The following is a 23,174-nucleotide window of genomic DNA, read 5'->3' as shown; positions in this document are numbered from 1 at the left end:
TTTAGTTTCTGATCTACTTTTATTGAATTATGTATATTAATTGAAAAAGAAAATTCATATTACAGTAGCTTTAAAGGGGAAATAAATGTAAAACTAATAAAGTGAAACTTTTTACAAAAGTACAAATAGCTTTATTAAAATATACATATATATTAGTTACAATAATTTTCATTGTGTATCTTGTATTAATTAAAAATTTCCGAATTTGTTAACTTTCTATACGCGATAATCCTTTGTGAATAGTGCTCTAAAATAATGTTGAAATTTGCAGTAAAGATATTTCCGATTGTATAACTTTTTTTCTGATTCATTTGATAATAATTTGAAATTAATAGAGATAAAAGTAATACATATAATAAATTAATACAAGTATTATGCATGAATTTCCATCTTAACTTATGGTTAATGATATTAACATTGCAAAGTGTCTTTAGTATACTCTCATTGACAGAGGTAAATAGTATCTATGTCTAATTGTAAAAGTCACAAAACTTTGTAATAGCAATCACATTACTTACAGATTGATTTTCTCAAAATCTCATAGATGATGAGTATTGTTATTGACTAAAATCTCTATTATTCGCGAGATTCACGTGTTTTGAGTATTTGATTCAGAGCATTCTTTTGGAATAGGATTATTTAATAAGGACCACCAGGGCTTGATGGTGGAGCACCATAGTTATCTGAAGGAGGTGATTGCGGTGGGGGTCCATATTCTGCATTTTGTTGTTCCTTCTGTAACATAAAAAAATTACAGCCCTTTACAATTTGTTTTAAGAAATTCCTGTGTTTATGATAAATAAGTGCTTCATTGACTTTTAACAGTCATTTTTCAAATTTATCTAACATATAATTATTATTTGCTTACTTATAGTGGATATTTTCTAATCCCAGATAAAATCATTTCCGAATAATTTTTCTCAATAATAAAATCATGTCAATTGTAATTATATATGATAGGATATAGTAATGTTAAAATTGATTCTAAAAAAGCGGTTTTTTAAAGTAGTGTTAATTTTTTTACATATATATCTTTATATGTATTTATATACACTGCAAATTTGTGACTTTGTGTATACACATTATGAAGGCAAACACAAATTTAGTTCATAAAGTATGTAATATAATATTGTTTATTTTAATATTCATTCATTAGTAATGATTATGTCAATCAGTATTAAATAGATATCTTGATTAGATTCTTTGAATGCAGTTATTATAATAAATATTTATAATATTCACAATTGTATTTATTTAGTGTCTCATTTTTACTCGATGTCCAATCATTCAAATTTGTTTACAATCATCAGCATAATTTTGCTTTAAATATTTAAACTTTGTATACTTTACCTGTGTCTTATATCGAATGAAATAGACTTCTGGTTTGCTGGGTTGCGTTGGTGCTTGAGTCGGGAGAACAACCTCTGGAGCCTCTTCCGGCTTTTTCACCAGTACGTAGATCAAAGTCTTTTCTTCATCTTGAGGCGGTAATGGTGGTAGAGCTGGTGCTGTTGGTGTTGGTGGAGTAGGTGCTTTTATAAACACAATCTTGTAATGTTTCTGTGGTGGTGCTGCGGGTGGTATGTATTTTGGTGGTTTGTATTCTGGCGCTTCCGGAGGTGGTACATGAACGTAAACGTGTTTATGGACGACAGGTTGTTGTTGGGGTGGCCCATAGCGATCTGGGGGACCATAACTACCGCTTGAGAGACTAGCACCGCTCGATGGAGGGAAGTACGAGCTAGGTGGTTCCGGTGCCGGTTTCGAGTATACTGTCGTAGAAGCTACCAATAGTAGCGTGGTCTGAAAGAATTTTCAATATCTTGAAGTTATTATAATGAAATTGAAGGATAAGGAGAAAAAACGAGGAATGTCCATTTTTCGTGATTTTCTATTTTGTAACATATTTTATTTGTGACAATGATTATAATGTTTAAAATGAATCTTTCTTAGGATGTCTAAATAAGGTATAAATTTCATTTTATGAACAATACGGTTAAATTCATTGAATATTGTTCCTTTTCTATTAGGCTAAAATATTAAAGTTTCATTTTTTCGATAAAGCTGTTTTGTATCATCTTGATTGTAATTCGTGAAGAAGAAAAGTGATAAAAGTGGGCATTTGACATACGTAGTACACATAATAAACATGAAGTTGTATAGTAATTCCGTTTAGTAATCACTTTGTTAATTATTCTATAGCTAAATTTATATTATGTCGTGACATTTATACATGTAGAAAGCATTTTCATCAAGTTAAAAATTAATTAGTATCGCCTACTTCTATTTCCTAATTTTGTAACCTTTTCATTTTATCTAGTTATAAAATGCATAATATTAATAATAAATTTGCGCTGAATTTAAAGTTTTGAATTACTCGGATTCAGAAGCCTACTTACGATTTAGGCATATTTTTTATATCCATAGTGAATATCGTATCATATTTTGTGATAAATAAAAGTTTTGAGTTCAAGTTCTAATTCATTAGCTTTACATATAAATTAGTTAATAATCTCGATTTATTAAATCCAATAAATGTGTTTAAAGTAAATCTAATGCTAATAATTGTAGAAGTCAGTAGTTGCAAATAACCACAATTAGCTTAATGGATTTGGCTAAAAAGGACAGTTACATAGTATCAGCTGTAGACGTTTAATTCACATTTAATTACATTTTCCTGTTAGGGAAACAGTAGAAAAGCATTGACATCATTTTAAACCCGTTTTAGATGCACTATTCACTGATTACGATAATTACAACAGATTCTTATTCTTCCGTAGTTCGAATTCGTCTTGACGTCTACTACAATGTAATAAGAAAAAAATATGATCGTACTTAAGAAATCCAAGGTAAGCTTGGTTTCTTCACGAAAACAAATTATTTTCGAAATTTTTTATTATAGACATTTATTGTAAACACGACACTGATAAATTTCGGTTTAAAAATTTTTTGTTACATAATTGTAAATGTGTCGTGTCAGATATACCACCCTGTATTTATCGAAACAATGTTAAAAATAGAATATTAATGAATTTATATTAAGTTATTGAAGTCAAATGTAAGGTTTTTTAACCTAAAATATTTTACTTTTACTTTTTGAAGAGAGTGAAATTTTTAATTGAATTAAGTAATAAAATTCTTTCAACGAGTATCAGATAAGAATGACAAGAATAGCAAGACATGATAAAATAATTTATTTTCATGTAAAAGAGCGTAAGTTTTAAAACATACGTAACCTCTCATATCTATCGACTGCTAGTAAATTTAGTAAACAAACATATTAAGTTCGAAGTTAATACTATGCAGGAATTCGATTTACGTTTTCAGAATATATTACAGAGTTGTCTAGAATTAATTCGGTATTCCGAATTAATTCTTTCACGCCAAAATTTAAATTAAACATGAATTCTAATAAATGAAAATAAATTCAGTAGCGAAGATGATCAAACATATTAGCCAGAATCAGATAGTGGCAAAGTAAAGGATTTATGATTTAATTTTTTTTTAGAAATTAAGTAATTTGTCTTTATTAAGTATTGGTATTAGCCGTTGAAAAGAAATAGATTTTCTTAAGGAAAAGGGAGAAGAGAGAGAACAAAGACGGCGTAATTAAAGTGTCATACTAATTATTTCCAGTGCAGTGACTATATTTCAAAAAATAAGTAGTGCCTTTTACTTTTACTCTCGCATCCTGGCTTTTCCTTTTCGAGTTTCCTCGCTCTGTTTATTTTTCCTTTATGCGGGAGAATCTGCTGCATTGTTTCTTAAAAGTCGTATAATTATCTCCTTATTGGCTGATTACGAAACTAGTTGAATGGTAGATTAATTGGTAGTAGACTTCATTGATTTCGTGAAAGTTTCTTCAATGGAATTCCCATGATTAAAATGTTAACATAAACGAGTATTATTAAATTAGAAGAATAATATGTTTCGGATAACAAAGCCAGCCAATTATCATATAAATAGTATGAATCTTTTAATTAACTGAACTGCTTTCCATCACTTTATTTATTTCATTTCGACTACTATGTTTTGAGTAGTAAGTTTATAGAAACAATTGCACAAAGCTTCTCCGCCCTGCCACCAGAGATCTACACTGCCGTGTTAATTTAGATAAACGTTTTTGGTCAAGAGTCAAGAGGTTTTGGGAAAAATGACTTCCGAAATATAAACTGTTATATTTTCAGTCTCAATACAAAAACGGCTTCCTTATTTAATATGCATATAGATAAGCTATTTTCGTACTATCTGGTAGCAATGACGTTACAGATATATGACTTAACCTTTCCAGTTAACCTACTGTAGTGCGATACGTGAAACTTTCCCATTAGTGTTCCCACTTCAAGCACTTCCTACAAGCACAACTTACAAACGACTAGGTTATTAATTGACGAGTCTAGCAGTGGACCCAGGATGAAACTCTCTTTTTTTCTCATCATTCTTCTTACATCTCTCTCGCCCTTTCTTCAATCCCCACACAATAAAAACGTTTTATTTAGCTTAAACTCATTATTCTTTATCATTATTCTTTCGATTAAATATTTAAATCAGATGTTTATCAGAGATTATCTACAAAAGAAAAGATTTTGTCTTATTGTTAAATTGAATATTTCGTTAAATTTTTATATTAAACTTTTGTCATCCTTTTTTGATCATGAACATTTAAACATTTAAATATTGTTTTGATTATGCAATTCGTTTTATAAAATGAAATATTGTTAATTTGCAACTATCATTATATGATCTTGTACAAGATTTTCCTATAAAAAGAATGTTATTTAATCAAGTGATCACAAATGATATAAAGTGTATCTATGTACATAGTGTACAAAGTGTGTCTCATTTAATCGATCCACGTAAATATATATCTTCTCAACTATACTTCATTCCAAAAAGTTCATAATGTATAATATATGTCATTTTACAATTATGTAAAATATTACGTACAGCATATAATATCTCATGTATAAACATTTGTCAAAACATAATTAACTTATTGTTGGCCACAGTGGTCATTGGTTAACCTACGTTTTTTACCAAATTTCTTAGAATGATTAAAATAAGATAAATTCGTGAATGACTTAATACTGTTGTACTAAATGAGATAATACTGTTAGAAAAAATTGCGCAAATATAATATAATATTTCGTTTTATAGTATCTATACTTTACTTAATATTTCAGTTTATTTAGCACTAAGGAATAAACACTGAACAATTTATATATATATAACAATATATATAATATTATAAGTGTAGTTAAATATGGTATTTTGGTATTATAGTATATTAGTATTATAGTTTAAGTTTACGCATATGTATATTATGTCATCATTATGTATACTATATTTACATCTAATCTATATTGTAATAAATAAATGTATTTAGAATGTATGTAGAATAACTGTCGCTAAGATAAGAAAAAGTATATTTAAATGAATCAGCTCACTATGCCAAAAGACCTTCTTGTAACAGACACAAAGTCTGGTGTATAATAAAATATTATTATTATCCATATATTCATCAGTACGGGTATTATGTATGCACGTATATGGGCATGATGCCAAGTCTGTTCATATCGACCGATTTAACGGTAGAAATGAGTGTGTTATATTTGTAGCTATTAAAAGAATTGATTTTTGTATGCATGTATGGACGTTTATGTTTAGGCCTAATTCTTGTATATTTTTACGAAAACATTTGGATGTTATTCCAACTACTGATACGATTATTGGTGAAATTTTCACAACTGTTTGGTGTCGTATTTTTGTTATTTTTTCTCCTAATGGCATAGATCTTCCTATTTTATCTTGGTATTTCTTTGTTATGCTGTTGTCATTGAAGTTGCTAATTTCTATTAGGTTTGTCATTCTGTTCTTTTTACCTATTAGTTTCGTTGTTTGTTATTGTATAATTTATCTGTATTGTTCTATGCCAATATATCTTTACGTCATTGTTCTCTAATACTGTTTATAGTCTGTATGTATAGTATGATTACTTTTCTAATGTAAATTTTTACTTTTGTATGACTTTGTGAATGATTCCTGTTGCTTGCTTATGTCTATTTGTGTATAATGTGTTGCGTTTCATGGTTTCTAACCTGAACTGTTATTTGCTGTATTTATCATCTTCGATTTCTTCTTTCAATATGTATTTTCTGTGATTCCTGGTAAGTTAGTAACGAACTGTCATTTGCTACATTTATCATTTTCAATTCCTTCTTCCAATATGTATTTTCTGTAATTCCTGGTAACTTAATAACTTGGTCCCAGATGGCTATCATAAATCCTGCAATTTCTGGTTACAAATCTCCTTCTTCGAGCCATGGATATGTCAACACAGCGTTTATATTATCTTGTTCCGCTATATTTATACATTTTCCATGTAATGGTTTTGTCTTACATCTTTCTATTGTTTGGTCTGGTAATTCTGGCTATTCTGGTGTATATATCTAGTGTATTTGTATTTAGATTTAACCGTGTATATTGTGCATCTGCTTGTGTGATTGCTACGTGTATATCTGTGTATATCTCTTTGAAAAGATGCTGCGAGTGTTTTTATCTGCTTATTATTATTAATTTAGTCTATTGTATTGTACCGCGATTTTAGTTTATTTACTCCCATGGTAAAGTGTATCGAAATTCCTGTGACAGGATCTCTTTCATAAGGAAAGGACAAAGCAGATATAGCTAATGATGAGGAAATGATAGAACTGAAGATAAGGAATACTTTAACAGTTAACGTAATTATCGCATCGGTGTTGGCAGGGAACAATACAGGAATAGTTACGTCGGCGCGAAAGATAACGAAACGGTCGTTGAGCACCAACACCGACCGAGCAGCGAACAGTGAAATTTCCTCGAAGATGTGGGAACTTACTGTTAGTTGTTGACGATCCAGCAGCGCCAAGATCGCGCGTGGGTGTCGGTTTACGTAGTTTCTTCGAATTTCGTTCCGTACGACAGGAAAGGGAGAGCAGTTGCATAAGCGTAACAATTTAACGTGGTAGAAAATTGATTGCGAAACGGTCACGACTGCTCTTTCGCTGCGTTGTTAGTACGTATGCGCTTACAATGGCTCACGGAAGTATTCGAACACTCATGATAGAATTTTTTGATGAATATATTAATTGCAGCAAAGAATACAGATCGTACCTACTCTGGAACAAATTGCATTAATTATACTTGCATTGCAGTTAACACAAAGTGCATACTACAAAGTTCGGAACAAAATTTATGCTACAGGTTAGTGAGGTTAAGCAGGTAAAAGGAATTCACTGAAATTTATATACGAAAGTGCTTTGCTGAAGAATTATGGGGGTTAAAAAATTTCCGGGAAGGTTTTCCTTGAGACTCGTTATGCAGAATCGTAGACAGTATTATTTATGGGGTTATGTCAAACAGTTGATTTATGAAAATGTGATAGAGACAGAAAACCAGCTTTGGGAATACATCCAAAATGCATTTACCATTATCTTCACGACAGCAGGAATATTTGAAACAGTTCGACAATTATTAGTTGGAATGAAAGCTTGCATTCTTGCAGAAACAAAAAATTTCGAACATTTATTTATTATGACTGCCAAAACAATTAATACAAATTTTTACTAACGCTTATATAACTCTTCAATAAAGCATTTTCTGACATAAATTTGTATGAACTTTCTTTATTTACTTGACCTATTACCACGTAGTATAAATTTTAAAATCAAAAAAATTAAAATAAAAATCTTTTATAATGTAGATATTATGACACTATCGGTTATAACTACTTGGTCGTACCTACTTGTTACATTTATTGGAAAAATCTATCAATAAATTTGTTTTATTTAACCTTACATTATAAGGCACATATGATATAAGTAACAGTTTTATAATGAAATAATTTGAAAATGAGTTGTGATGAAATAACTAAAATAACTAAAATAACTAAAATATCATAAAAGAAATAACTAAAATATCAGTAGCAGTCCGAATAAAAGTATAGCCTCATGAAATTATTCAAATATTTATCACAGAATTTTTTAATAAATTTATTTATTATACCAAAAATTTTTGATAATTCGTTACTGTAATAAGATACGACCATCTTCACTATATATTATAATAGTAAAATTGGAAATCAATGCAAAAATGTATATAGAAATTACAAGACACTTATTGCAAACATAGGCCTTGAGCAATTAGTATGCTACATGAATAGCAGTCTTAAACATGTAGTTAGTACTAAAGATGGTTTCACTACCGGTTGTACTATTGTGACTCATTAATATATATAGGAAGTAATTAACCGTCCAAATACTTTGTTGGTTTTTGCGAATTGTATGCTGTCAATAAATATCCTGTAAGTCTTATGTAAATTATCAGATCTGTTTCTAATTTCACTAATATAATCACGAAAGTCATATCTCGTTACAGCGTTAGAGACGGCTATTGTGACTGATTATGGCGAATAATTTATTATTTAGATACTTTGCTGATCTTTGCAAAGTGTACGTTCCCAATAAAAATTGGGTCAGTGCATAAGTTCGTGCCCGATTCAATGGATGTCAGTAGATTATTTGTCTGCAAGTCACATCTGTTACTATATGTGCGAACTTCATGGAGAATAAAAGAGAGACATTCGATCGCTATTTCAGCAGCAGACTTTTGTGTTTCAATAGTTTCTACATCGTAGAGCAAAAATTTTGAAAATGAACGAAGGAAAGGTTCGTTTGCGTCATGTTATGCTCTACGAATTCCAGGAAGTTGTAACAGCGGAAATTGTCGTAAAAAATATTCAGGACGTTTTCTAAGACCATGCATCACTTCTTTGTACAATAAAAAAGTTTCTCTGGAACTTCTTCGGTTGAAGTTGGATTATTTTCCGATAAATTAAGCAGAACGTTATCGTTTATCATTTTCCGCAATTTGTAGAGCATAACACGATGTAACTGAATCTTTTCTCCGTTCATTTTCAACATCTTTTTCTTACAAAGTAAAAGACTGTCAGAGAACAAATGTCTGCTGTTGAAATCACACTTGAATTTCGCTATTTTTATCCGCTATGAAGTTCGAGCATGCAGCAACAGATGTGACTTGCAGACAAATAATTTAGTGACATCTGTTGGAATTGGAACAAACTTTTGCACTAACTCAATATCTTGTATCCCTATGTCAATTTTCAGATCCATTTCGGAATTCACCAGTATAATTACGATAGTCGTGTCTCGTTATAGTGCTAATGAGATATCAAAATGTTTTGTATAATACAGTGGGATCTGCGATATCCAAAGACCTATTATACGAATATTCTATTAACAAGATAATTGCAATAAATATTGCAAGCAATTTTCTTCTTATGTTTTTTAGTATTACATGTACCTCTTACAATTTCATATCTTCCCCATTAGCCTAGTACGAAACTAATATTATACGTATTAATAATGTGTATATCAATATATTATAAACGCGTATAACAACATCGAAGAAGTAATGTATTGTATCGAGCGTTGAAGGAAAAGAAAATACATTTCAAAGGTTAAAAAAAAAGTGTGGAAGGACTATTATTATATTATAAGGACTATTTAAATAAGCAAAATATCACAAAGGAGTATCGTGAACAATTATAAGTACTTTTAATTTTACTGTAAAACTATACCTAAATCTAATCTCAATCTCATTATATGAATGCTATTAAGTGAAAGGTGTTAAATAGTAAATAGGTAAAAAAGAAATTTAATTCAATATTTATTAATAAAATAGTCGAATAACGAAAGCGTTACAAAATATATAACAAACAAAATTTTAAAAAATCAACATGTGGTTTGCGTTAGGGTTAGGGTTAGGTTTAGCTGTAGTAGATGAATCGTGAAAAAGTAATTAACGAAATTTAATGCGGTTTATATTAGATTGAAATTGGATCTAGTTAGTGTTAAAGTGAAATTAAAAGTATTTACAATTCTTCGTGTCACCTTTTTCCTGATATTTTAGTTGTTTAAATAGTGTCCCTTTTAACATATTAAAGTTTGGAAAAAGTTGGACATACTGACCAAATACCTACGCCACTATTATTTTCACTGTTAACTTGTTTTTTTTATATATATATATTCTTTCATTATTATTATTACTTATTTATTTATTTTCTCCATCTGTACCTTATAGTTTTTGGATAAATGTTATAAAACGTTAAGCTTACGAATCTCAAACCTTTAACCTAAAACCTGAAATTTATATTTTCAAAATCTGGCTACCTAAGTTATAGTTACAACAATATCGTATTCTTTATAATTGTTTTTGTAATTATTCTTTTTAAGATATATGATAATGTGTCGGTGTTCGATATTTCATTTTTGATTTGAGGTCTTTCTATATTGAAGATGGTTCAGGGTATTTCTGTTATCAATTTTGAAGATGCTTCAGGACCATGACTAATGAAAAGAGACGATAAAAACAAGACAGACAAATATTGATTAGTTGTCATGAAAGGTAGATTGCTTTGTAAAGTGTTACAATTAAAAAAAAGGACGCGTGTTTTACTATCCGGATTCCTTCATTCGAATAGTCATCTCTTTCCCAATTAATTCGTCTACTACAAATTCTGCTATATACAGAATGTCCTGTTTAACTCGAAGTGTTCAAATATCTGCAATAATACGAATGATACGACAAATTTATTAGACAACAGTTGTATGATCTCGAGAAAGACATGTTGTACTTCATCTATTTGATCTTACAACGACCTTGAAACGTCATGTAAAGATAGTATTAAATTTTTTAGTTAATTTTTTTTTATTATATATTTGTTATATATGCTTGTTGCTGGCATTCGGACGTTTTCAAAACATTACAAACCCGTGTCTTTTGCATCATCCACTATCGAGATATGAACTTTAAAATTCGATATGCCGTCAGCATTAGCGTTACCTAATATATACCATGGGAACACATAAAGATGTTTTTCATAACGCTACTACTTACATTGCATTACCGACACATGATTTCGCAGTTTTCTAATGTTTCCAAAACGATCAGTCAGTTGCGAGTGACTTGTGAGTGCAGTCACTTGTAGGTTAATTCCTTGCATTGTTCCGTGGAATTTTGAAGTCCACATTTTGATAATGGATGGTACAAAAGTATTTCTAGTATTATTATATTGTAGTATTTCGGCAACGCCTGAATGTCAGTTATAAAAGTATGAACTAAAAAATGGAAATATTACGGAGGTTACGAATTTGAATGTCACAATATTGTAATATGTAATATGTTCCCTTTGACGTCAAACGATTTTTGCCTGAAACATTTTTTCGCATCATTCGTACTTAACGAAATATTTGACCGTTTCCAGTTAAACAGAACATACTGTATATATGAAAAGTTTCTCAAATACTTTCGTGAACCACTGTACGTATGTGCTTGCTTACGACAGATTGATCACGTGAGTACATGGTCACATGCACGCGGAATACGCGATCAACTTTCATCGTGAAAACAATTCGGCTACTTTCGAACGGCGGACCAACTGCATCGTTGTACATTTTTGCTCTCCTTATTCGTACGTTCGGATGCTTGACATTGCATTGATGAGCTTTTTCTTCCGTGAACGTTTTATTGATCGGAACGAATTGGAAGATTAATCGTCCATAAAGATGCATCGTCGTTAGCAATACAACCGTGAAACGAAGTAATTACTTTAACGATACAGGCTCTGTATGTGAGAGCAAATTTATTTGCTTCTTTCCTTTTACCATTTTCAGTGAAGCAAAGGGTCTAAACATTTTCATTTCATTACATTTTTTTAGTCCAATAAAACACAGTTTTTAGTTTTTTTACACACATTATAACTGTTATAAGACAAATTTAAAAAGTTATAGTATAAGAGTTAATATCTTTGATTTAAAAATTTTGGTCACGGATTTGATACACGGATTTATCATAAACGATACAAATTGTTTTGTTCATCGGTAATCATCATCGACGACAGAAATTTAATTTTGGTTACTAGTAACTAATATAAATGACCGGAATTTTTTTTTATTACTTTTCCAAGAAATGTTTAAAATAACCGTTATTTTGGATCTCTGGTATTTTAGCAATATTTTTTTTATTACTCCACTGGTTTATAGTTACATTGATATGCGTTAAAAGATTAATAAGATTGAAAATGTTGTGTTTATTTTTTGCAAAAGTGGAGGGGATGAAAAATTTATATATGCTTTAATATGAACTTTTTATTTATAAACAATCTTTAATTTAAATTACAAATTATTCGTTTGTTTTAATTAATAATCATTTACTTCGAAAGTGCGGTAAGTTAATTTTCTGTAATTTGTAGTTTGTCCAAATAGTCGAGGCACTAATGATCAAAAACAAATGATATTGAAATTAATCAACAGTACTTTGTATTTCCTGCTCTTATCTATAAACATATATAGATTGAAGCATAAAACATAAATTTTAAATAATTAAAATTTAATGAACTGTACAATTTTGAAAGTGTCTTTGAGTCTATTTATGACACTGAAGGAAGATACTGGTCGAATTAATTCGAAAAAAAAGCCAAGTAGATCTTACGAGGATTTTTCAATCGATGGAAACGTCGCTTCAATTCAATATCTCCAAACAAAGGGAGATGAACTTAGACCACTTTCAAAATAAACAGTCCAATTTATCGATTAAAAGAGACATCTATATTTCTATTTATGCTATACTGCCAGTGTAAACATCATATATGCTCATATGTTCATAGTAAAGCTCATAACCTCAAAAATTGTTATAACATAATAAACTAAATAAAATAAGTTATAAAGTATAAACTTTTTTCTCTTTCATCGTTAAGACGAGGGAGAAATTTCGTTTCTGTAGTAAAATACATGTGAAGTGTACGATTCTGGCCAGATCTCTGCTTTAAAATCAAGTGAAATCGTAAAATGTTGATGCATCGACGCCCACAAAAGAAACACGGCCACACTCGTTATGGAATTTAAGTATGAAATTTACTTCTCGGTATCTTTTGTCGGAGACAGCTCAAACAAGGTAAATTAAAGAGAAGGAAAAGAGAAAATTTCACGTGGTATGGTTATGTATACGTGATATGTAGATATGTGAAACATATAGAGTAAATAAAATTAACAAAATCTTCTGTTTTTAACAGTACGTATTTATTTTAATAATTTGCGATCTTATCGATGTTGCATTATTTTATGCGATATTTTAATAAACTATAAATTAAAAAGTATTATATATATACTATTCAGTTTGTATATGAATTAAATGTACGTATCTCAAAATTAATTTTTTTAGAACGAAGACTTTTACAGGTAAAGTTTGTTATTTATTTTTAGCTTGTTTCCTTAAAATTAATATTATTTCTAGATAGGCCAGTATATGGTATACATTTAATTATGAACCAGAAGGATTTGGCAGTCGTATCAAATCACAAGTCTCTCGTTCGCGTTGATGATATTTAATTAATGTGTCAGTCAACAATGCTTTGATCGAACACATCCTAAAAGACTGCCTAACGTATAGCGAACTCAGATCGAAAATATATACAAAGTACAAATAAAAACAGAAGGCAAATTATGAAAGCGAGACTGAAGATGATGTAAAGAGGCTGCACTACTAATTAGAGTAATTTGCCTAGAGAACTAAGAGATAGCGTACCTTCATTTAGAGTAATGCGATATTAATTACTAGTAAGAAGGATGGAATAAGTCTGAAAGAGATAATACAAATCTAACACTATATCAAAGAAATATTGATATTTCTATGTTTAATTACTTAATTAAATATTTTTGTAATATTATTAATTTTTTACCTATATTCGTATTCCGATTATTATTTAAGCTTGTAGTGAGCGAAAGGGTGACTCAAGAATAATAATGATAAATAATAAAAAATAATGATAATAATAATTTCATATATTGAATATATCAAATATCTTTCATTTTTATGAGATGTTAATAATTATGATTGTCCCTTTTTACGTATTATAATGTTACATTACATATATAGCGTAAATGGAAACCCATAACATATAATTATAGACTAAAATGGGTAAAAACGTTTTACAATTGATACGGTTACTTTAATATAAGTTTCTTCTGAAGCATTCTAATTCTCGGCAGATTTGGAGCGGAAAATGAGGCTGGCTGCTGAGTGTTAATCATGAATTATCATAACTGGGATATTTTTTGCTCGGTTTCTTTTGATTCTATAAAACTACTGCGAAATAATTTTTGTTTTTTGGAATATGGTTACTTATGTATCTACTCGTATATTTTTATCATTTTGTCTGCTTTACTTTACTAAGCTTTTTTCACCTAAGCTTTTAATGGACAGAAGCCTAACACAATAATGATAATAACAATAATACATAATAATAAATAAAAATAAATAAAAATTTTTGTTTTTTTTGTTCACGGTATTTGTATTTCGTATTTGTATACGTTCAAAATAGAAAGTTTTTAGATTAAATGAAAATGCTGCGCTTTTCTGTGTAAAACAGAGGACTTAAAAATTTTACATATTAAAAGATGTAATACTCCGAGTAAATAATCGAATAACTATTTTTACAATATTTTATTTTTTATACTTTGCTTTACTATTTATCCCATTTTATCTTTATAAATTGTATCGTTGTATTTTTTTGGAACTGTTAATCATTTAATTTAATACAAAGTTTTATGCGTATGGTTTGTTGTACTTGACTAAGTGTACGTCCTGTTTTTCATTGTTCCTTTCTGTTATACATCACTTGGTTGAAGTTCCTTTATTATATATAATGATTCCAAATATAAATATCGAAAATTTGTTTAATTTCAAATGCTTTGTTGATAAATTTCATTTTTACAACGTTTTGGTACTAATTTGTTCAGTTAAGTGAAATGAATTTATTGAACCGCAGCTTTCTTTTCATCTAATTTCTTTATTATTTCTTAGATATTTCGAGATAGCTTTTAGCGCACAAACCTGTCAGTTCTGATCTCACTTTTGGAATAGAATTCAAGTTGCATGGATCGAGATAGTATATTTCAGTTGCAAATTGCGAACAAATTATAGACAATCCGAAAGCGAAGTCATAACATGTCAGGGTAGCCAACAGGTTCCACAGGAGATCAAATTACACAAAGATCAGTCGTGAAGAACAGATCGCTGATCGCGGAAAAATGAGCAGCAACGAGTTGTTAAAAATATTACCTACTTTAGCTACTATCAGACATCATAACCGTTACAAGACAAATTAAAAAGTTATGGTATAATAGTAATTATAGATTTCTGTAATTTAAAACTTTTGATTGCGAATAACCATTATAAATGATTAAAATGTTTTTGATCAGCGGTAAACATTATCGATGATGGGAATTTTATTTTGGTTACGGATAACTATTATCGATGACGGAAATTTAATTTTGCTTACCAATAACCAATATAGATGAGCGAAATATTTTCTAGTTACCAGTAACCATTATCGATTGACCGAATTTTATTTTAGGTGTCGATAACTATTATCGACGGTACAAGTATATTTTCGTTACACTGGATTATTGTCAATTGTTGTTAATATAACTGATGATTTATACATATTTATTGACAACCTGAAAAAGATTAATTATAAAACTTATGTATTTTATTATGCCAAGAAACGGTATGAAAATAATATGTGAAACAAAGAATAACATACAATAAAATATTGTATTACAATATTTTTATCCTATTCTTTGTTTCATATATTTTCATATCGTTCTCTTTGCTTAATAACATATATGAATTTTATAATTAAGCTTTTTTATGTTGTAAATGAATAAAATAATAATATAACAATTGACAATAGTCCAATGTAAGTAGAAAATTTTGTTGTCGATATTGGTTAGCGGTAACCAAAAAGAATGTTCACCATCGATAATAGTTATCAGTAACCAAAACAAAATTCGGGTCATCGATAATAATTATTGGTAATCTAAACAAAATTTGGCCATTTATATTGATTACTTGTAATCAAAATTAAATTCCTTCGTCGATAATGGCTCTTCGTAATCAGGACAATGGAAAATTAAGATTTTTTAAACATTTCATCTTTTCAGAAATTTCTTTGAGATTTATTGATAACAGGCTTCCTAAATTTAATTAGAATTAAAATTAATTTTTACTTAATGACATTTCTTCAAAAAATGTTCCTAAGATAACTGTTATTTTCGATCACTGGTTAGTACGCATTGCCAAATAAGAATCAAAAAATTATCCGAATTCGAACTTTCACTGTATCCACTGTACATATATTTCTCGGATATCGATACGATAACACTTCATATGATTATGAAAGAAATTCTGAAGCACGTTGAAAAAATACTCGGAAGCACTTTGGGGAATTGAAACTTGTACGAGTAAATTTTGGTTTTATCTTTGGAATCATATTCTTTCGAGGAAGAATATTTAGGAAGAGAGAAGAAAAACATTTCTAATCGAAACTGGAGTACTATTGGAGTGACTATTAGAGTCAGATATTATAATTTTGTTTATCATTATATATGTACACACAATGCAAGGTATTTCATTTTAATCGATCCACGCGAATATCTGGTAAACTGTACACTATCCGAAAAGGTGTTTCAAATAGAACTTACTTTATTTTTAGAGGGATATCTTGCGATGATCGCGAATCATGTTTAGGTGGACGCGCCTTCGAGATTTCAAGGTGACCTCTATTTTTTTAAATGGAACTATACATTTTTCTATGCACCATTCGATGCATTTTTTAATTCTCTACAAAAAGATATTAAGGTACTTGCATTGAAAAATGGTTAGTTTAAAAGATATTTCAACTTTAATCTTTTAAAACTTACCGTATGAAAGACAAGAAAAGATGGCAGCGCTATATGTTTACGTTCTCCTCGTCTGTCGTGCACTCAATTCCACGAAATTAAGATCGAAATATTTTTTAAACTAGACACTTTTAGATACAAGTACCCTAATACTATTATGTAGAGAATCGAAAATTGTATAATTCACATTACAAAAAAGAAAAAGAGAAAAAAAAAGAGCACCTTGATATCTCGAAAACGCCTGCATTTAGACAAATCTAGACATCATAACAAGACATCCCCCTTGAAATGGAACAAGTTTTATTTGAAACACTTTTTCGAATAACGCTTGGCAGACATTTTCTTGGCTCGATTGAAACAACATTTGAAAGAATTTTTCACTAGATCTGTTAAGAGTGTAATAACACAATTGCGGTTGTTTCACATTTCTCATAAACTTTGCCCCCCTTTTTCTTTCGCCAATTTTTTTTTTTTTTTTCTTTCATAAACGGTCGACGTGCAGAAAGGACGTAGCATCGTGAAAATCGGAAATTCGGAAAATTGAAAAAATCGGTAGAGGCGACAAAGTTAAAAAACTGACACGACGAAGGAATCGAACAACTCACCAGATAGATCAACATCGTTGTATTTCGCGGCGACCGAAGAGGGTACGAGGACGAAAGGTAGATGTCGCAAAGGAGAACGTCTTTCACCGACGATCTTTCACTGTTGTGCCGGCTGGATCGACACATTCGGACTTTTATACGAGCTGGAAGAGGGGAAAAGGAACATCCTCGGTCCTCTTCCTTCGTTCATTCGATCATCGATCGGGCGATCTTCGTTCAGGTGACTACGTAACCCTGATCTTATTACGGATTAACGGCATCCCTGGTTTTCGTCTTGGCCCGTCTAGAATGGTTTACGGAGGCGAAATTTACACCGGGAAATTTTTCGCCATTCAAACCGGTGTGATCGGAAGCGCGAACAAAGGATCTTCTTTAATTTAACGTGTATTTTATTTTAATTAATTTAATAGAAACGCTTTCGCGTGATCGTTATCCAGTCGCGTCGAGGTTCCAGAGAATCGATCGACGATACGTCTATTAATTTCATTTTTCACCGGTATTTTTCAGTCGCTCTACTTCTTTGTTTATCGAGTGTAAATGTGAGAATAAAATTTTGCAGATTTCTTTCACACGCGCCACGTATGTTCGTAAGCCAATTGTAACGAATATATTCGATAAACCTTTCTTCTTGACAAGGTTTTTCATATAGCAACTCGAGCAAAAATATCCTCGCGCATCCTTGTAACGGCATTAAAAGAAACGCAAGCACAGATCATATTATTATTACGTAGTTACGTGTGATTCCTTTAGATGGCAGGATAAAAACAAGAGTCGACACAAATTAGGTTATGGCAAATTTGCGTTTCTACCAAACACAGTTCGATTACCAAAACGATAACAGCTCGATGCTTGTCGTCGCAGTCAGTTTCGACACACGTGCCTAGTTCATGAATACTTGAGATAAAAAGATTGCAGTTTCCAGCATGTATGAACCTGTGATTTCGAGAACGTTGAATATCAAACGAAAGAGGGAAGGGTCACGGTGTAAAGTGGTTGTGTATAATTTTGTGGAACGAAAGAGGAAAAAAGTGACGGTGCAAAACGGTTGGGTACAATTTTGGCAGCGAGTCTCATCGTCACGCTGCACTGGAAGAAAGTCTGAATGAAGGTGCAACAAGAGGGCGACGTAGCGCGGCGTTTAAACGCCTCGTGAAACGATATTGCATGAAGATTTCGTATCGCAACGGATCATTCGGAGATTACAAGAAATCAAAGCCCGGTTACATCAAAGCCCGTTATTGAGTAAGCATCGCTGCTGCAAGGCTGTAGTGGATCAAATTGCGCCGCTTTGCGCCGGTCAGAGAAAGATTTCGAGGATCCCGTGAGTCACGTGAGACGCGCTGGTCGACTCTCGGATCGTCGAATTGACGATTCGGATCTGACGAGGTTACGGGAGAACGTCCTTGATATCGGCCTAAATTCCTGTGGACGCATTCAGGCATTTTCTCCATAACGTAATTCCAGAGGCAAGTAGAGGAGACGGGCAAAACTGAAGACGAGCGAAAGTGTGCTCGGTATGGTGGCCCTCACGGTGAAAGTCAAACTAATTACGAGACGGGCACGGGCACGTAAGCTGCCCGGAGAGTTAGCGTTGCAAAACAATCCTCTTCGCTACGAATATTAACCCGGAACACCTGCCGCTTTCCACTGCCCGCACCAAATTCCTCCTCATTCTCAAGCCTCCTCTTCGTTCGTGATACTCTTCACTGGCTCAATCTTTATCTTCGCCCGGCTTGCCGCCCTCTTTCCCTCGTCCGTTAAATTCTTTCGGTTCTTTCGCCTTGACCATACCCGGACCGAATGGAACTTATCGAATTTGCAAATAAAACGTTGCGTCGTAGATTTCAGTTTCTTTAAGGCTATGAATTCGTGTATACAGTAGCTCTCTCTTATCTGGTCTCGCCTTGGCAAGAAAATACATTCCATGTTACGTAGTTCATTAGTAGTTTACAGTCAATATATGGGAAGACTGTAAGTTTTGAAATATATACATACGTATCAGGCAGCTTAACAGTTATGGCCAAACTGACTAAAAGTTGAACTATAAGAGTTAATAGATAAGTTTAACCGATTTTGGTTATGATTAACCGTTATAAAAATCGAAACGTTTTTAGTTGCCGATAACCATAATAGATAAGAGAATTTCATTTTGGTTGTCGATAACTATTTTCGGGGAGAACAATTTTACCGATAACCGTAACAGATAAGAGAATTTTACTTTAATTACCGATAACCATTTTCGAGGAGAAAAATTTTTTTTGATTACCGATAAGCATAATAGGTAAGAGAATTTTATTTTGGCTGTCGATAACCGCTACATATGAGAGAATTTTTTTTGTTATTGATAATCATTATCCGTGGCAGAATTTCTTTTTTGATCATGAATAACCATTATTTGTAACAAAATGTGTTTTGGTACCTGACATGTGCATACAAAAATGGCCAGATCTTCAAAATATGGTGGAAGAACTATAGAGCGTGATAGAAATTGTAAAATAATTGGGTGTCTATGAAATTATGTTTTCCCATAGGACTATGCATAAAAAGTTGGAGAAGAAGAATTGCCTGTCTTATTGAATATTAGGAATATATGGGAAGTAAGAAATATATCCCATTTTGTATAAAAGATCATAAAAGTGAGAAAATTAATGCTAGTTGAATCATAATAAAAATTAAGTTACTATAATGCAGTGTGTATGTGCATATATTGGGTATATATATGAATATATGTTGATGCATGTGTGATATATAATATATGTATTATATATCAGTAACCTTCTTTGTAATAGGCTGTGAGTCTGAAATACAAGTAAATATACTTTACTCTAAAAAGTATACATTACTATATGTACCAATTATTTCTCATATTACTCATTGTTTATTTAAACAATTTTGTGACTTATATACTTTTTTAACATTAAATGTATCAAGAAATTAATTTGAATTAAAAGAGGGAGTAAAAATTGTCCATTCTTTTATACATGTAAATATTTAGTAAACTAGAAAAATGTTATATTTATACAAATTGTTTAAATTAACGAATCATCTACATATCTGACATAATCCATTTAGGTATTTAGGTATTTGACTAGAAGTTTAGTACTACAGGAATTGGTTAAAACCAACGAGAGGTTTTAGATGGAATATTTAATATCCTGTACATTGATCCATATATTTTAATTTACAATGAGTATCATTAGACTACGGATGTATATATATATATATATATATGGATATTTTTGAAAAATTTGTGTGTGCAAAAATGTATAGAATGTAAATATGTAATATGCAGAAATATACGAGATATTTAAAGATACTTATCATCATAGTTATAGGACAACACAAATTTCTATCTAGGTTCTGCTTTTTTAGGTTGTGTTCATAAAAATATGAACCTGCGCAAGAGTCTGCAGTCTAGTTATCATATATTGGAAATAACAAGCGTTAAACTAAATATTAAGCCAACTAGAGGTTATGCCAAGATTTGCCGAAGTAATTTCATAGGAATAATGAAGTTAGATTTGCTCGAATGTTCGATTTCGTATGGCGATATTATTGATTGTATCTTAATAAACTTATTTGTTTTATCCAAACAAATTTACGAACCACAATGTCACGTATAATATAAAATGTCATAACATATTCAAGTAATGTAAGATTATGAAAATACGTTAAATCGATTAATCGATTAATCGATTAATTGGTTAGTGAAATTAGATGATTTTCATTGAAGGGGGACAAATGTAACGTTTACACTTTTTACGTATATACATATACACAAATATTAAAACTTGGAACTGATATGATAATCGTCTCGTCTTTTGCAGTTTCTAATATTTTTAAAATTTTAATCCTCAATTAATATCGTTGGGTCGTACGTGATCCGTAAGAGTTTAGGTCAAATTACCCAATTTTAAAATATTTTCTTTTTTCAGGGTCGTGAGTGGCTTGACACCACTTTTAGAACTAGTGAACCATGTAATTTAACAAATTTTATTTATTTAAACTTCTCGCTTCATGCTTTGACCCACTTTTCTTTATAAATAAGAGCAGGAAAGACAAAACACTGTTGTTTAATTCCAATACCATTTGTATTTCATTACCGGTGGCCTCGCTGTTTGGGTAGACTACGAAATGGACTTGCGGCACTTTCAAAATAAATTATTGATTATGCAATTTTATTTATTAACGAAATTTCAATCGATAGAAACAAACGAATATTTGACGATTTAAATTATAAATTATTTATAAACGAGAAGTTCGCATTAAAGAATAAATTTCTTCAATTCTTTCAAAAAATTGCCTTGCGCCACTTTCAAAATAAACGGTCCATATACCGGGTGGTCAATCGAACTTCATCATTTGGAATATCTCGTTTGTTGTCGATAATATTCAAAAATGTTTCAGACAGAAGTTGAATAGTTTCGAGGGGGGCATAATTTGACACGATTAGTTTTTCTGTAGGTGAATACTTAGAGGACATATGAAAGTCACCGATTCTTTTTTTATATTATTATTGCGCTTGCGTTACGGTTTTCTATTTACAAAGGAGTGAAAATAGATTAGCGCATCGATGCAAATGTACGTATAAATAGAAACATCGAAGAAGGCAATGCGCTAGTTACGGTAGAGGGGAAAGCGTTAGTATGCTGATTATGCCAAGTATTTTAACGCCATTCACAGCACGTCGAAGAATAGTGATTACTTCATGTTTGGTTATTTAACTGTTTAACACGTATCTGTGATTTGTTCGCTTAATATCTCATTTGTTATCCTTATAAAATGCTCAAACATTTCTTATGTAACGAATGTAACTAAGATGTATAAGAATTCTGTAATGGAATAATATTAAATAAAATTATATTAAACAAATTATTGAAAATTTTACTAATTTTCCTTCAAAACATACGAAAAGAATTTCTATGTAGTTTACTCAAACAATGATCAAATATTGTTACAAGACAAATAAATGGGATAACTTTCGGTTAGGTTAGGTTCGGTTAGGTTGAATATTTTTTTGCCTTTATTGATTTCTTTATAGAATTAGAACGTCTCGTTTCTATACAAGTATCGCACGCGATGCTCGCTGCAATATAAAAAAAAATTAATAAAATAAATAAACAAATATATACTTCACATATATAATCTATATAATCTCATATATGTGAATGAATATGTATATACACAACCATACATACAAACCTACGTTTACATTCAGCTATAATTCAAACATACATCTATAGCCTAAATACACACATGATATTAACTACCCTAATTAATCAAACCTAACCTCTATCTTATCTCTATTTTATTACCTTAACCTGATCCTAATCGATATCTTAATCCTATTCAACCTGCAATTAATATATCACTGATCAACCATGCTACTTGGATAATGAATATTTTGATCACTCGTTGTGTTATAAGTTTTTAGTAATAATTTTCAATATCCAAAGATTCGATCTTCAACGTAATATGTGGAGTTACTCGCACAACTGATCTAACAGCCTCTAAAACGGAATAACTTCCTTAACATTGTAACAAACGACTCGACCTTTTTTTGAGGAAATAGAATGAAAATTTTAAAAACATCGTAAACGATAAAGATCACTTTCTGCAGCTTTTTTATCCGGGTCTGTAATACAAATTTGAAGAAGGCATTTTGGAGATTCATGTCACTTATACAGGGTGTTCATTCTAAGAGTATCCATCGTTTTTAGGGCATTTCCAATGATCTAACGAGAAAATGCTTGAGACGGAAGTTAATCAA

At 30.8% G+C, this 23,174-nt stretch overlaps 1 protein-coding gene across 1 annotated transcript; it reads right to left on the bottom strand.

Annotated features, from left to right (window-relative positions):
• Positions 1-102: 102 nt before the first annotated feature.
• Positions 103-17,538, bottom strand: LOC139996553 (uncharacterized). The gene is made up of 3 exons (XM_072020981.1): positions 17,405-17,538; positions 1,351-1,803; positions 103-735 (listed from the first exon to the last, which is right to left on the bottom strand). Exons 1-3 carry the CDS (start codon positions 17,528-17,530, stop codon positions 640-642), a joined length of 675 nt encoding a protein of 224 aa, XP_071877082.1. The 5' UTR covers positions 17,531-17,538; the 3' UTR covers positions 103-639.
• Between the last annotated feature and the right edge of the window lie 5,636 nt (positions 17,539-23,174).

The sequence above is a fragment of the Bombus fervidus genome, chromosome 18 (assembly GCF_041682495.2).
Source record: "Bombus fervidus isolate BK054 chromosome 18, iyBomFerv1, whole genome shotgun sequence".
Classification (NCBI taxonomy): Eukaryota; Metazoa; Arthropoda; class Insecta; order Hymenoptera; family Apidae; genus Bombus; species Bombus fervidus.
Note: the sequence above shows the minus strand (reverse complement) of the source record. Positions and strands in the feature narration are given on the sequence as shown.

Excerpts from the sequence above, each read along its gene's own strand:
- LOC139996553 (XM_072020981.1), bottom strand. The coding sequence starts at position 17,530 with ATGTGTCGATCCAGCCGGCACAACAGTGAAAGATCGTCGGTGAAAGAC. Across the intron at positions 1,804-17,404 it reads CAACGATGTTGATCTATCTG|ACCACGCTACTATTGGTAGC; the intron begins GTGAGTTGTTCG and ends AAATTCTTTCAG. Across the intron at positions 736-1,350 it reads TCATTCGATATAAGACACAG|AAGGAACAACAAAATGCAGA; the intron begins GTAAAGTATACA and ends TTTATGTTACAG.